Source organism: Neovison vison, chromosome 3 (genome assembly GCF_020171115.1).
Source record: "Neovison vison isolate M4711 chromosome 3, ASM_NN_V1, whole genome shotgun sequence".
Classification (NCBI taxonomy): domain Eukaryota; kingdom Metazoa; phylum Chordata; class Mammalia; order Carnivora; family Mustelidae; genus Neogale; species Neogale vison.
In genome coordinates, this window is record NC_058093.1 from 139490952 (window position 1) to 139507836 (window position 16885).

The following is a 16885-nucleotide window of genomic DNA, read 5'->3' on the forward strand; positions in this document are numbered from 1 at the left end:
GATAAAGCTCTATAAGCTATACTCTGTTGAGTATGCAAAATCTTGAGTCGTTGCTGGTTTTCTCTTAAATTGTGTAAATGTAAATTACACAATTAGATTCATGTATTCTTGATTAATAATGGAAGGAGAGCTGATAAAAACATGTCAAAATAAAACTATCAACACAGGAGGGGCACCTGGCTGGCTCAGTTGGAGGAGCCCGCAACGCTTGCTTTTTGGGTCATGAGTTTGACCCCCACATTGGGTGTCGAGATTACAAAAATAAATCAACTTTAAAACCAAAAAACCTACCAGCATAGGACAGCTTACTAAAGCATGTCACATTATTCCTTGACGTGTAGCCCATTTGTTACCTGACCATATTTGTTCGGGGGAGTTTAATTCCTTTACACATTCAAATGATACAAGGAGACAGCTCCAGAAGAAATTTTGTCCAGTTTATAAAAATTAAAAATAGGGATGCCTGGGTGGCTCAGCCGGTTGAGCATCCCACTCTTGGTTTCTGCTCAGGTCATGATCTCAAGGTCATGGGATCCAGCCCCCTATTGGGCTCTGCATGGCATAGCCGGGAGCCTGCTTGTCCCCTGCCCTACCCCAGAGCTCTGCCCCCAAATAAATAAAATCTTTTTAAACAAGTGAACAAAATATAGTTCTTGAAATTTGAGGCCCATTTTTTAAATGGTTTGGAATATTTAGGATTCAGAATGAAGCTTCCATGGGTTTAGACCTTCTTCAGTTACTTCAGTCATAGCCTTAATTCTGGCATTTCTGATTTTATTTTTTTCCTAAAGATCCCATCATTTTGCCAAAGTTTCAAATACGAGAGACTGTGCTTTGCTAAAGTGATTCAATATTGTTTTAATCCAAGACACAAAGCCCAGGAGGCCTTCCCCTCTACTTGCTGTGGAGGGAATGACGGTAACTTGAATGTGAAGGACTATAGACATGTTGGTGCAGAAGAGAGTGATTTTTTTTTTTGTTCAATTTTTAAACTAAGTCTAAGAATTACACTTTTTGTATGCATTTTACTAACAGCATACATTGCCATTTCTAGGTGACTTTTCAAATATAAAGGTTATGGAGATTTTCTCTTACATATAAATGCAAGCCAAACTATTTTTTTAATTCCCAGTAGCTTTTCCTTAGTCAATATTTACAATTATGTGGACATCCTGGGAATTTTTTGACATTGTTTTTCTGGGGTGCCGGGGTGGCTCAGTTGGTTAAGTGTCTATCTTGGGCTCAGGTCCTGATCTTAGGGTCCTGGGATGGAGGCCGGCATAAGGTTCCCTACTCAGCAGAGAACCTGCTTCTTTTCCCTCTGTCTCTGCCCCTCCCCCTCGCTGGTGTTCTCTCAAATAAATAAAGTCTTTTTAAAAAAATAATTCTTTGAAAATATATAGTCCTCAGACCTTAAGATTGTGCATGGTGCCAAAGCTTTCCTATGCTACTCCTTGTATTTAAAAAAAAAAAAAAGCAGCAAGGGTACTCTTAGGAAAACTCATTAACACCAACAGTGCACTTCTGGCTACGCAGAGGGGCAGAGGGACAGGAATTCCTCTTCCAGAGACTCTCAAATCAAATCACGCAGACGGGCCCCCTCACCTTTACGGAGCCAATCTCCCCCCATCCTCCCTCCCCCAATGGCCTGGGGCAGCCCTTCATTTCCCCCTACCCAGGGTGTCACTTTCCTCCGATAGCCCCTCCTCTTAGCCTCCCCTTCGGAGCAAGGTAATTTACACTCTGGGGTTTCAGCCTAAAGAGCTACCAACTAGGAGTTCTCACCCTCTAACAGGAAAGCCACTCCTCTGCACATGACTAGCTTCAGATGAAGCAATACTAGCTGCTCAGGGTTGGGGCAGATGAGAGAGAACTGTGAGGCCATCGTCAAGGAAACCACCCAGAAGCTTCTCTAGCTGGCAGAGGTCCCCAAGCAGCCAAGGAAGGGACACATTGGAGCCCCATGGATATTGACTAATCTCTATAGGCAACTTTCAATAAATCACTCTCCAGGAACTAAGACATTCAAGACCTCTGCCAGGCATGAATTTCTTCTTTTTCACTATTTCCTCTCCTCATTAAACGGCAAGTCCCTTGACAGCAGAAATCATGCTAAATGTCCCCCTATGTTCCACTCCAGGCAAAATAACTGTGACTGAGGAGGTAGTGGTCAGAAAGGACCTGCTGATGGAAACCTGTCAAACCATTTTGGTTTCGTAATGAACACCGGGCCGGTGATGTGACAGAAAGGAAGAAGCAGAGAAACGGTGATGATTCTTAGTAGTTTATAGCTACAGTATCCAATTTAGTATGTATAAATACAGTTACAGACCATAAATATCCTAACGGCAAAATATCTGCCTCTAGACAGACAAAAAGCATTTTTGCAACTAAATAATACTGAGGAGAAAACAGATACTGAGGTAATGTTTCATCTAAAGTGACCACAGCCTAGGGCAAAACATTCTTACTGTTAAGTTCAAGTGGTTATGAAAGCCTTGTCTCATAACCTAAAAATGTAACTTTAATAGACATTTTCAAGCAAAACGATATTTTCATCATAAATAGGTAAAATAAATAAAATTATTCCTGCTGAAATTCAATCATGACATTATTTTTTATCTATCTAGGGACTTTTTTGATGCAGACTGGCCTTTTAACAATAAAAAAAGGGAAATTCATGAAACTTTTCTCAGGATCTACGTATTATTCTAAAACAAATTATACATATATAGCATTTTTATTCCAGGTGAGAAATCCAAATCCAATCCCCCTTAAAAAAAAAAAAAAAGAAAAGAAAAGAACTATGTAAAACATACTTAATTTCTCTTAACAGATCACTTCCTATGAGACATACCCTGACCAGTATGAGAAAGGCCTTTTACAGATTTTAGAAACTTCTCTAGAAACACATTCATCTTATCAAGTTACTTTAGTATATTTGTTTTACTAAGTATTAATTACAACAGTAAAAAAGCCTAAATCACCTTTTTTTCCCCATTATTTCTGATTCTGAGAAAATCCCTGTGCTCTTTATCTTGAAACATTCTACCTTCAAGAATCTTACTGGAGCCAACTAATACCTCTATCACATTTTTTTTTCAAAGTACAGTCTTTCCCGTTAAGATTCACAGAAACATAATTCAAGGATCATCTGAACAGAAGCGATACATTTTTGAGTCAGAAGAAATAAGCTTTCAAATCATTTCATATTTTGTAGTGACCTGTGGAATCCACACTCTCTACAACATTCAGTGTTCTCAGAATGAAATGTTTACTTTTAACAAGATAATATATAAACCAAGTCTTATCCCTCACTCTGGAGTTGTCATCCCGAAATAAAACCCAACACTGAACACACATGTTTCTTTGCCTCTGACCACTGTCCATTCATCTGCCAAGTCCGGTTACAGTAGGCTGCACAGCAACCTTCAGCAAAATTACCGAATAATTTCGGAAGTAAAAACAAAATGTTAAGTAATTAAGTCCTTATTTTTCAAAGCTCCTCCATTCTTGCTTTAAAATAAACAAAATGGTTTTATAACATCCTCATGAGTCAAAACAAATGTCTTCTGGAAAATCAACAAAAATCCGTCTTTGTTGTATCCCATCTTCATTTCCAAGGACGTCCAAAAAGCAAGTGAGATCTTCTCCATTACAAGGCATTTCCTCTAGATTAAATTTGCACCTACTGGGGAATCTTCCATTTTAAAGCAATCTCCTCGTTCAAGCTTCCGAAGCAGTCAGGTTCCCGACCGGAAGAGTTTGGATATCAGATTCAGAAGTTTCTGCCGGAAATTCAGTTTGTCTCCAAATTTCCTGAGTTGAATGGCACACTCCATTTCGGGGTCTGAAAAGGAAGGCTAAACATTAAAATCACACTGGTATTACCAACTGCAACCAGCAAGAGTTAATGTGCCCATCCAAGGGACAAGCTGAGTATTTACTCAGTGAACATTTATCTTAATTTTAGCTTTATGTACACCCATTTTCTCAATGCAAGAAACGTGACTTAGCATGCATACCCTCCCCCCCAACACACCATATACAGACACACTGTGACTCATAAATCAACAGAATAGTTAAGAATAAAGATGTTTACTCTGAAATGTGTGTGTGTGTGTGTGTGTGTTTAAACACACTGAATGCGACAAATGCTCCCTTTCAACAGGGAAACTTCCATCATACACCACGGAGTTAGGGAGCCTTGGCCAGCCTCAGGTGATGTCATCCTTTTCTCCCTCACTGAGAGTTGTTTGGGGGAACAGAGGATGCTGTTTTAAAGTAGAATCTGTTTTTTAAATGGCAGTAATTCACACCTCGTATTAGACCTTCATCAACAGACAAATCTAAATGTATCTTCCCGTCCTTTTTAAATTTTATTTGACAGAGAGCACAAGCAGGGGGTGTAGCGGAGGGAGAGGGAGAAGCCGGCTCCCCACCAAGCAGGGAGCCTGATAGGGCCCAGGGATCATGACCTGAGCTGAAGGCAGATGCTTAACCAACTGAGCCCCTCAGGCGCCCCTCTAAATTAACCTCACTGAAAAACTCTTTGAAATGTTCTTCTAAGACTCATAAAATCTTGCAAAAATAAGACTACATTCTCTAAAATAACTTATAAATTTACATTACACTGTAAACCAAATTCTTCTTACAAACCCAATTTGTGCAACTCCACTGCCTTTATGAGTGAAGCAAAAATGTTTAATTCAGGGGCGCCTGGGTGGCTCAGTGGGTTAAGCCGCTGATCTCAGGGTCCTGGGATGGAGTCCCGCATCAGGCTCTCTGCTCAGCAGGGAGCCTGCTTCCCTCTCTCTCTCTCTCTGCCTACCTCTCTGTCTACTTGTGATCTCTCTCTGTCAAATAAATAAATAAAATCTTTTTAAAAAATGTTTAATTCACAAGTTTACTACTTTTTAGAAGCGATATATTGTCATTAAATGAGTATTAAGAAGAAAAAGGATTACAAAAGGATTTTAAAGGGGAAAAAATGATCTCTTTCCCCAAAAGAGGGGGCAGAAACTAGCTGCTAGTTGTTTCCTTCATCTCTGTTACACTTCTATAAAAGCAGTAATTAAAAAAAAAATTAAAACTACGTGTGGTGTGGGATGTTAACTAGCGCTATTTCACAATATATACATAAACTGAATCATCCTTTGATACATACATCAATCAAGGCTAATACAATGTCCTAGGTCTCTTGTATCTCAATTAAAAGATGTGTAACTGTCCAGTCGAGTTTAAGAGGGCCCTTTCTGCTGTCCTGTATTATTAAGAATGAAGTGGAAAATGGCAGAAAGGTACGCTCAGGTTAGGCCTTCTGGAAACTCGAGATTTCTTGACATCACAAAAGGTGGGTCAAACTTTTTGGCCTCCCAAGAGCTAGCCAGAGGGAGCACCCCGGTGCCCACTTAGGCAGGATGGTCCCGCCACTTCCTTGCAAGCCTCACAGGCTCTATAAATCGAAAGTAAGTTAAAAGGGGGCCATCAGCGTCTGATGCAATAGCAGTATGACGAATTTCGAGCTGGGAGCCTGAGGGCCGCCTTCGCTACACCCCCTTAGCGGACGGCTGCCCTGTGTGCTAAGATTTATAAGGGAGAGGGCGGGTCTAAAAACTTACTCGATGAGGCTTTATGGAGGGAGGAAGAAAGAATGGATGGATGAAAAACCACTATGGACACCATCTGCTGTTCTCCTCCCATCTATCCATCTCCACAACCAATAACGACTGTTCAAATGTTACCACTCAAGACAGCACAACTTTCCCGGCTCCAGCGGTCCTCGCGGGGCCTCCGTAACGCTCCACCAGCCCTCGGTGGCAGAGCCCCCATAGACCGAGGCGTAACGGACCGTTTTGTGTTGGGGGCCCAAGAGTGGCAACACTCAGAGCGGGGCCGTCCATGGTCCCCGACTCCGGAGGAAGAGGGCCGGTCGCCAGGCCGCTCCCAGAGGAGCCTCTCCCGTCCCCACCTGCCGCGATCAGGACTTTCTCCTCGCCGACTGCACTTGCATTTTTTCTCCCGTGGCCCCGGGGCAGAGAAAGTGGGGCCGGAAGGCACGCAAGGCGAAAACAAGGCTTTATGTCTCCGCTAAAATCCCCGTGTGCATCCCATATCGCGTTTCCTCCCTCGCCGTCTCCACCATCCGGGGTAAAAACCCTGAAAAACCTCCCGGAGGCGCCCCCAAAGCATGTCCAAGGACGGAGACCTGCCGGGCCCGGAGGCCGCGGGCTACTAGGAAGACCCCGCCGGGACCGGGACCAAGACCTCGACCCTGACCTCGCCCCGGCCCCGGCCAGGATCTCGGCGGACCCCAGCTGCTCCCTACCTGCTGGGGCCCGCGCTGGGCTCGGCTGCGCGCTCTTACGCGCCTTCTTCCCAGGCATCTCCACAGGCAGCCACCGGAGCTGTGCGGTAAAGCCCCGGGGACCTCAGTCCAACCCAAGCCCCCTTAGGGCAGCAGGAGGCGAGCAGCACGCGGGTCGCGGACTGGCAGCAGCAGCGCGCACGGGCAGGAGCAGCGCGCACAACCGGAGCGGACCGAAGACTGCCCTCTCCGGACGATTCTCGCGCCCGGCTCGCCCCTTATAAAGGGGACTGTCCCGGGACCGTGACGTAGCGAAACTTGACTGTGCGCCCGCCCCTGTCCCCGCCCCCGAGGGCCGCCGCACTGGGGGATATGCCCGGACTCGTTAGCGCTCCGCGGCGGCGGCGGCGATCGGCGTCTAGACCCCGCCTCGCCTCGCCGTGACTCCCTTCGCCAGCGGGGCCCGCGCGGAGGGGGTCCGGGCCGAGAGCGCGCCCCCGCCCCACGTGGCGTCGGTCGCAGCTGTGGCGGAGCCGGGAAGTCGCGGACGGGAAAGTTCTAGCGGGAAGGCGGCGGCCTTCTTGGGGAGGCCGGGCGCCTGGTCCTTATCGTAAACCGGCAAATAGAGACTCTAACGAAACCGACCCCGGAACCAGATCCGAAAGGGGGAGCTCGAGCTCGGAGGGCACGGGTGGTTGCGGGGAAGTGAGATGAAGAAAACGTTCCCAGCAGTAGAGAGGGTGCCAGAGGCAAAGGGACTAACGTACCAGACTGAAACCCTGGGGAGAGCAAGTACACACGAGTTGGATCTGGAAGTGGGGTGGGGGCGGGGGGCAGAGGGCTTAGTCCCCCGCCCCAGCTTGGGCTGGTGGAGCGTATTCCCTCTGGAGAGGTCGACATTAACTCCCTGGGATGCTGCTTAGTAACATGAAAAGAGTAAGGCATTCTATGGGACACTTTTCAGATGCTTTCGTGGAAGGAGAAATGAAGTATATGAGGCTACCGACACGATGTCTGGCGGGTCCCTGAATAATGCCATTATTAGAAAGTAGTAATTGGGATTAGGTTATAGGTATTGAGAGCCGCTAAGTGAGAAGGGCCTGAGCGGGTATTTTCGCATTCTGTCCTCCGAACGATGCTGCGAAGCTGCCATTCTTACTCAGAAAGGCCAGTTTACAGGTGAAAACTTGTTTCTTGACATCAAGGGAATTCTGGAGCACCTGTTGGCAGAGAGCGGTGCCAGGATCTGAACCTAGTCAGGCCCCCCGCGGAGCGGGAGCTCTAACCCACCTTGGCGTTCCCAGTAATAACAGTTTTGGGGGGAAATGAATGTTCATCATCTGCGCTATTCAACGAAGAGGTTGCAAATGGGCTACTGAGAACTGTGTGGTTCCCCGGAGTGCTCTGTTTGGCTCATGGTACTGATTTGCAAAATGTGTGGGAAAATTTGAGTTGGTTACCAACATTTAAAAATTGAGAAGATGACTTTCAAAGCTCCGATCTCTGGCGTCCTTTGTAAACGGTGAAGCTCTGAAAACCGGCGTCCGTTTTGCAAATGGGCAAGAGGGCGCTGGAAGCCTGGTGGCAGCCTGTCCGAAAACCCGGGGTCCGTTTTGTAAACGGGCGGAGCGCGCTTCTAGAAGCCTGGTGGCAGCCTGTTGGAAAACCCGGGGTCCGCTTTGTAAACGGGCGTGGCGCGCTTCTAGAAGCCTGGTGGCAGCCTGTCCGAAAACCCGGGGTCCGTTTTGTAAACGGGCGGAGCGCTCTTCTAGAAGCCTGGTGGCAGCCTGTCCGAAAACCCGGGGTCCGTTTTGTAAACGGGCGGAGCGCGCTTCTAGAAGCCTGGTGGCAGCCTGTCCGAAAACCCGGGGTCCGTTTTGCAAACGGGCGGAGCGCGCTTCTAGAAGCCTGGTAGCAGCCTGTCCGAAAACCCGGGGTCCGTTTTGCAAACGCGCGGAGCACGCTAGAACCCTGGTAGCAGCCTCCGCCCCACCGCCCTGGGGCGGGAGCTCCCGGCGGCCACGCCCCCTGCTGTCGCTTTTCTCGTTTACATTCTGTGCCCCCATGGGCGTTTGAGCTTGTTTGTTTACCTGAAATCCTTCAATCAACACAAACCTGCAAGAATTTATTTCTGGCTTGGTCTTGCAGAAGTCTAGAGGAGGCTATAGTCCAGGATCGAAACTACTCCTGAATTGAAACAACCTAGTTTATTTTTTTAAGATTTTATTTATTTATTTATTTGAGGGAGAACTGGAGCAGGAGGGGAGGGGCAGAGAGAGGGAGAAGCAGACTCCCCGCTGAGCAGGGAGCCCAACCCAGGGCTCATCCCAGGAACCCAAATTCAGGACCTGGGCGGAGGGCAGATGCCGAACAGCTGAAGCACTCAGGCGCCCCCCAATTTTGACTGACTTAATAAGGGACACCATTAATTTTCTGACTGGATAAATTAGTACACTTCTGACCAAATCGTGCACCCTGAAATGCAGACACATTCAACAAAAGAAAAGCAATCCTACTGTTGTTTACCTACAAAGGGTGTGCCTATCCTGCCCTCTAACATTATCATTATAAAAGGTTGTTAGCCACGTGACCCGTGATAGCTACAAACCTTAGGCGAGTGGTTCCTTTAAACGAATTGCAAATTCAACTTGCTGGAAGGGGAAGGGAGGGGGGAAGTTGGGGAGGCGTCATCAGAGGTGGGTCAAATCAGCGATTTATGGAGCACCGTTTAAAATTTTGGGTTTGAAAAAAATAAAATAAAATAAAAATTTGGGTTTGAGATGGTCCATTAATTCTCAGATTTAACATTCTGTTAAGGGAATTTGAAGTTGAGTGTGTAAAGGCTCTCTCACCTGTATACTTCTCTGGAAAAGCGACGTTATCATTTACTGAGAACTTGTGAGAAATATAAATGTATCAGGATTTTGACGGCTGGGACTCACAACAAAAATATTTATCATGAAGCATTAGAATTCTGCTATCTGTTAAGGAAGGAAGGGAGAGAGAAGGGCAGGGATGAGGAAGGGGAAGGGGAGAGGAGGGAAAAAGAGCTGCGGAGGGGGCGCCTGGGTGGCTCAGTGGGTTGGGCCGCTGCCTTCGGCTCAGGTCATGATCTCGGGGTCCTGGGATCGAGTCCTGCATCGGGCTCTCTGCTCAGCGGGGAGCCTGCTTCCCTCTCTCTCTCTCTGCCTGCCTCTCCATCTACTTGTGATTTCTCTCTGTCAAATAAATAAATAAAATCTTTAAAAAAAAAAAAAAGAGCTGCGGAGGACAATTTTTTAAACTATTACTAGGTATCAGTTTTCATGGACCAAGTTCAAAACTAACGGTGCAAATCTGACAATGCCTGTGTTGTCATTATGTGTGTTTTTTTTTAATTACTAATAAAACCCAAAACAGAACAGAACAGAAAACATGATTAGTAATAGAACAGTCATTCACATATTTCGTGCGGAAAATAGGATTTGACAGGAAAACAAAGAATATGAGAGACGTGTAAGGGGAGTTGAAAGGGAACTGTGACAAAATACATAGGCTGGAGACACGAGTCTGTTTATTCCGATAAAAGGAGACTTTTTTGTTTTGTTTTGTTTTCCTGTAAGACAGGCTTGTTAACAGGAAATCAGACTCATGCATTAAATCAGCTAAATGTCCGTTTAAACAGCCGCTGTGCTGGGTTCTGGGGACACAGTGCTCCCTGCCCCCACAGAGATGATGTGGAAGAGGCCTAACTCTCAAACTCAATGCGTGTTAAGAATCACTTGGGGAAGGAAAAAAAAAAAAGAATTACTTGAGTATCTTGTTAGAATGCACATCAGATTGTGAAGACCTAGCTGGGTTTGAGGTTCTGCGTCTTAAAACTCTGGGGATGCCCGAGCGTCCGCTTCTCAGACCTCACCTTGTACAGCAAGGCTGGAGGGTGCTACGGCCAACTACACGGGCGGAGATGTATACAGGCAGAGATTCCCCATCCCAGGGAAATTATGGAGGACTGTGGGACAGCCTGGGCGGGCAGTGAAGCGGGAAAGGCCACTTATGTAGACACTGCGGCAAAAACAGGATTGGCCAAGCAATGAAGCCAAAAGGAAAGATGTTCCAGGCAGAGACGGAGGGGGAGGCAAGGTGAGGAGGAAGCGGTGAGAGGTGGTAAGTGGAGAAGGACCTGAGGAGTTTGTGTATGCTTTGGAGGGCAGAGGGGAACCACAGAGGATTTTAAGCATGCGGGTGGGTGATAGGATCAGATTCGAGAAAGTTCACTCTGGCTGCAGCATGACTAGATCAGCTGAGTTGAGAGTGGAGATGGTGGGCCTCGTGAGGATACACAGTATGGTCATTCTCATGCAAGGTGGTAGGGTCAGCAAGGACAGTCACTGTCTCAGCCCCTGTCTTCCTAAAATTCCCGCATTTCCTGACTAGGGTAGAACCGCATTCTATTAGAGCATGACTTGATACTTTTCAGCATATATAAAATTTTCTCCTATATTAGTTTCCTAAGGCTGCCACAACAGAGAACCACAAACAGTGGCTTAAAGCAATAGGAGGGTAGGGCACCTGGCTGGCTCAGGGGGCGGAGCCCCATGTTGGATGAGCCACTTAAGAAATGATACCTGACCTCAAGTAGTTTACTGTCTAGTTAAAGAAATAAAGAAATAAAATATATCTGAATTAACAGCAAGTAACTAAAATGGATTATAATGTGTTATGAAATCATACAACACATGGAAATATTCTTACGAGATAGGTTTAAAATAATTTGTACAGGATATGCTTTTCTGGATGAGTGTTATATTTCACAATTTAAAAAATTGATGTAGGGAAAGGGAAAAGGAAAAAAATAAGACCTGTTTATTATCCTCAGGAGACCAAAGAAGCCTGGACCTCAGAATAAACAGGCTTGGGAAAAAAAGGAAAAAACCAGTAATAATCATACATACACAATTTGACCCATAGCATTTGCGTGGTGGAATGGGGAAGGAGAGCTGAAATGCTTGGTAATTATGATAGTAATCATGAACCACATGAGGCAGAAGGGGCAAAACACACCACAGTTAGTCAGAAGAGGGGAGCTAGAAATTAGAAGATGTTCGGAGTGTCCAGAAACTTTGAGTGTTAACAGCAAGCGAGCAGAGTCGTTACCCAGCAGTGTGGATAATTGCTGCCTTGAACGGAAGGCACAGTTTCTCTCTGGCACATAGACTTGGAAGGTAGGCTGAGTTGTTGATTACCTTCATTGGCGCCTAATCTAATCTGCCAACAGCACCCACACTTGGACTGGGTGTCCCCGGCATAGAGGACCTGTGAAGTGTGGGAATGTTGGGGGGACACCCATGCATCTGATCTCCCCCTTCTACAGCCTCCTTCCTTCCTCCCTGCTTCCGAGCCTTTGCCCTCAGCCTGGACTCTGCTGACAGTGCTCTTTCTCCTGCTCTTTCCCTGACTAATACTCCTGGCCATTCAGGTCTCAGAACAAATACTATTTTCTTGGAAAGGCTCCCTGACTATCCTGTCTGAAACTGCCCGTCCCTATCCTCCATCTGACTGTCTTCCAGGAAATATATTTTATTTAGTTGTCTGACTTGTTGATTGTCGGGTTCTGCTTTTGAACTCAAACTTCACATGAGCTCAGACTTACATGGTTTGTTCTCCACTGTTCCCAGCGCCTAGACCTATAGTGCTGGGGACATAGCAGACACTCAACAAATACTCGTTGAATGAATGCATGGCCATTAAGGGACATGTTGAGAAGGACCTTCCACTTTAAAACAATTCGGGGCACCTGGGTGGCTCAGTGGGTTAAAGCCTCTGCCTTCAGCTCAGGTCATGATCCCAAGGTCCTACGATCGAGCCCCACATCGGGCTCTCTGCTCAGCAGGGAGCCTGCTTCCTCCTCTCTCTCTGCCTGCCTCTGCCTACTTGTGATCTCTGTCTGTCAAATAAATAAATAAAATCTTTAAAAAAAAAACAAAAAAAAACAATTCTGTGGGCTAGGTTTTCACTTCCATACACAGATGAGAAAACCAAAGCCAAAGATTACATCATGTGCCTGAATTCAAAGTGCTAATATGTAAGTTAGTGACCACTGTAACCCAAAACTTTGTACTCTACACCTAGTTCGTTATGGTTGTTGGTTGATGACAAAGGTTGACAGTAAGCAGAAGAGATCACACGTGCTAGGCATTTAAAATCTGCCTCCTTTAATCTAGAGGCACCTAGGTGGCTCAGTGGGTTAAAGCCTCTGTCTTCAGCTCAGGTCATGATCCCAGGGTCCTGGGATCGAGCCCCACATCGGGCTCTCTGCCTGCCTCTCTGCCTACTTGTGATCTCTGTCTGTCAAATAAAAAAAAAAAAAATCTTAAAAATAAAAATAAATAAATAAAATCTGCCTCCTTTTTTTTTTTTTGATGCCTATAAAAGTATTTCTCTTTAACACTAAACCTCCAGATTTAAAAGTTGACATGCTCACCAAGATGATAATGACCAGCCCCTAAGAGCTCGCACTGTCGAATCAGAAACCTGCTTTCCTTTTCCTTCTCCTTCTCCTGGCCTTTGCTGTTCCTCCTCCTGGCAGAGGCCACTGCCTGCTCCCCGGCCCCCCTCTGTCTCCTCCTACCCAGGCTCATGCACTCTCACAGCCCACTCAGATTCTGTCCCAAGAGCACCCATATTTCAAGCCCACTGCAAATCACCCCACATCCTCTTACATGTTCTCAAACTTCAAATTTGTGTGGTTCAAATATGAACCTGGGACCCTTTGGAGCATCTACTCATTCTCCTAATTTCTACTAATCATTCTCTTAATCTACTCATTCTCCTGGCCACACCCAGCGCCATCCTAGTCCACCTGCCTACGCCCCTCCTGGCGTCCAAGCAGAAGACTCAGAACTCGGCCTCATCCCTCCCTCTTCGGCCAGGTCACAGCCCGTCTGTACGAAATATTCCGGAGTACCTCTTGGCTCACTGTCCGCTGTTTGCTTCTCTGCACTGGCCCCTGCAGAGGCTCCCCAGCACCCCCCAAACACGCACACCCGCCTCTCCTCACAGGGCAGCCAGCATGACGTTCTCTAACACTAATTCCCGTGTCCACACTCCTCCCAGAGAGAATCAGATTTTTATTTTTAAAAAACAAGAGCCCTGCTCTGCTTAAAAATTTGGGGGAGTCTCCCGTCATCCCTGGAGTCAAATAAAATAGGAAATAACCACCTGCCAGAGCTGAAGGGAAAAACTTGAGAGAGAGTTTTTATTCTCAGATAGGACGAGGGAGGGGCGCAGGGCTCGGGAGAACCTCCCCACCCCCAGCTATCAGTGTGGCAGAGAAGACAGATGGAGAATGGGAGAGAGACAGAGAAAGAGAGATGGCCAGAGTGAAGCCAGAAGCCTCAGCATTCTGGTGTTCCTAGCAGGAGAAACAGGAGAGAAAGAACCACGAGAGATCATAAAACATGTCAGGTCAGATAACACATCAGTGTTCTTAGAAACTGTTCTTATACTCCAGCAATAATCACTTAGAAACTTTAGTGCTTAAAAAATACCACCCATTTACAGGGTGCCTGGCTGGCTCAGTCAATAAAGCATGCCACTCTTGATCTCAGGGTCGTGAGTTCAAGTCCCACGCTGGGCATAGAGATTACTTTAAAAAAAACTTTCATCCATTTATAAAGCAAAAAAATTATAAATACGGTCTTTCAAGACATTTGCGAAATCTAAATGAAGAATCTTGGTTGTTTCCTGAAAGATGGAAGAATTATTTCTGGATGAGGAGACCCTGCCCAATCACTCTGTGAAAGCCATAAAATCCCAGCTGAAACCTCGTGGAGATTTCTTCAGGAATATAACGAGTTGAAGAGAACTAGCCCTTCCATTTGTTAAAATATTAGAAAGCAAATGGAAAGACACAATAATGAAGACAAAGAGTTGAGCAGAGCAGACAGTTGAAGATACAGGCCCCACAACACGTGAGCCTAAAGTACATGACCGTGCTATTTCGTTTTAGTGGAAACGAGGTTGATTATTCCATGAAACATTCTAGGATGATTTCCTATACATCAAGGAAACATTTTTTTAAAGATTTTATTTATTTATTTGACCAAGAGAGAGATCACAAGTAGGCAGGGGTTGGCGGGGGAGAGGCGGCAGCGGGGAGCAGGCTCCCCGCTGAGCAGAGAGCCCAATGCAGGGCTCGATCCCAGGACCCTGAGATCATGACCTGAGCTGAAAGGCAGAGGCTTTAATCCACTGAGCCACCCAGGCGCCCCTCCAGGAATCAAATTAATGCCCGACCCCAAGCTCATTATTTGCATTAAAACAAACTGCAGAAGGTTCAATATAAAAACTGAATACATAAAAAATACTTGAAATTATGAGTGAATATTTTCACGGTTGGGCCAGTAAAATAATTTCTCTGGCTTACTGGTATCATGTGTCACAGATGGTTTTATGGCTCCCGTAAAATTAAGCTGATACTGCTTGAGGGCAGAAGCCCCCTTTCTCCCTCATTGCTACCTTTGCCCCCTCCCCATCCTCTTTTAGCTGCTTTTGTTATCCTCAGCCAGCCTTACCTCATCCTCTTCTTCATGGAAACCCCCAAAGGATTTTTAAATCTGTCAGACTTGGGTGGTAATTGACATGCTAAATAATCAGCTTTCTGAATCTCCACTTACAGTGGTTCAACTTGGGATTTTGCGATTTTATTATGACATAGCCAAAGCCTCTCATGCAGCCAAAGCCTCTGGCATTCAGTAGAAACCTACTTGGCAGTTTGAATGTGGATCCTGCCCAGAGCAAGTGACGTGCAGTGGGAGCCTGTCCCATGACACTGGGCAAGGGGCAGCGATCTGGCTCCCCCATCAGCCAGGGAGCACGACGGTCCGCCACGGACCCACCGCCCACTGTCTGCACCCACCCGAGCTCTGTTCTTCTCTCTGCGGGGCAGTCAGCACCGGGCTGCAGACATCAGCTCCTGGCTGTCAACTCCTGCTGGGTCTATGTGTATTTTCTTTTTCTTTTTTCCTAAGATTGTATTTATTTATTTGTCAGAGAGAGAGGGAAAGAGAGAGCATGAGAGCACAAGCAAGCAGAGGGAGAAACAGGCTCCTGGCCCAGCAAGAAGCCCAATGCGGGACTCGATCCCACGACCCTGGGATCATGGCCTAAGCCAAAGGCAGACACTTAACTGAGTGAGCCACCCAAGAGTCCCTGTCTATATTTTCTCGGACAATAGTAAGTACCTGGAATAAGGATCCAACTCTCAAAGAATTAAATGCATAGATATCAGGTAGGTTAGTGGGGGAATTTTCTATCTAGTTCTCGTCTACCTTTTTTCCCCATTGTGTCTGTTTCCTTGATACTCAAGCAAGTTGCTTCACTTCTGAGCCAAAGGATCCCTAGTTTGGGAAGGAGACTGACAATGGTGCCTCCCAAGCAGGGTTTTTTTGGAGAATGAAAAGGACTAACACAGACCAATCAGCTACGACCGGTGGGTGTCCCATGGGGAAGATTCCTTCCCCAGCTGCCTCTCCCCACCACCCTGCCCAGAACGAGGAGGGCAGGGCAAGAAAGTGGCAGCCATCCCACTCGAAAGCCCCCAGAGCATAGGTGACAATGGGTGCCCTCCTCTTCCCAAGCACACAGGCAGGCTCCGGCCGGCAGAACTCAGAGTGTAAGCATGACAGACCAAATGCCCGCCAGAATTCAAGGATTATCAACAGGACCACTTGGCTGAGTTCTTCAGAGAAAGGAAAGAGGTGACAGCAGAGAAAGGAAACTAAAAGAAAAAGAGGAAATGAATCACTTTTTGAATCTTAGAGTCTAGGGGCCCCCCGGGCGGGGACTGGGGTGGGTTCTCCAGTGCAGGAGCAGGTGACTTGCGGTTGGCTTAGGCTGGTTTGTTTGTTTGTTCTTGAGCTGTCTCTCCGTGTGCAGGGAAATATGCAAGACCAAATATCCAAATTTATCTGGAGGTTTGAACCCTTTGTTCCTCTGGAGAGCACAGCGGGAGTCTCCCTGCTCCCTGCTGCTGGGAGACTCCCCGAGGGGGTGCAAAGGGAGCCCGACCCAGGCACCGAGCTCTGCTCAGTCTGGGGCCTCAGACCGCAGAGAAGCCCCGGATGCAGGATCTGTCAGTTTGCCCATCGCTGCCGTCAGATACTAACTTTGATCCTTGATGCAAAAACGGTGCCCGGTTTTTGAGTCAGAAATCCTACAGCGTCTCTGTAGGCAAAGGACCAGCTTCTCTGGAGCCCAGGCAGTTAACTCGTTAGTCGTGACCCTGTGCCACCTCATAAATTTGGGGGAAGATTCAATAAGTGAGATAGTAGATGTAAAAATATGACATAAACCGGTCGAGCCTGGCTGCAGCCCCCAGCTGAGCCTCTGACTCTTGATCTCGGCGTCGTGAGTGGGAGCCCTATGCTGGGTATAGAAACTACTTAAAAATAAAATATTTGAAAAAAAAAATACGGTGTAAACTGTAGAGTGATTCGCATATGGGCTTTATGAGGACAGCAGTTCAGTCCTTCACGAGGTAGTTATAAAGCTGTAATGGTACCATTGACTGTACATGGCATTTCCAAGGAAAGAAAA

At 46.6% G+C, this 16885-nt stretch overlaps 1 protein-coding gene across 1 annotated transcript; it reads right to left on the reverse strand.

The window, feature by feature from the left end:
• Nucleotides 1-2271: 2271 nt before the first annotated feature.
• On the reverse strand, nt 2272-6547 carry PMAIP1 (phorbol-12-myristate-13-acetate-induced protein 1). Its single transcript, XM_044242875.1, has 2 exons — nt 6329-6547; nt 2272-3850 (listed from the first exon to the last, which is right to left on the reverse strand). Exons 1-2 carry the CDS (start codon nt 6384-6386, stop codon nt 3744-3746), a joined length of 165 nt encoding a protein of 54 aa, XP_044098810.1. The 5' UTR covers nt 6387-6547; the 3' UTR covers nt 2272-3743.
• Between the last annotated feature and the right edge of the window lie 10338 nt (nt 6548-16885).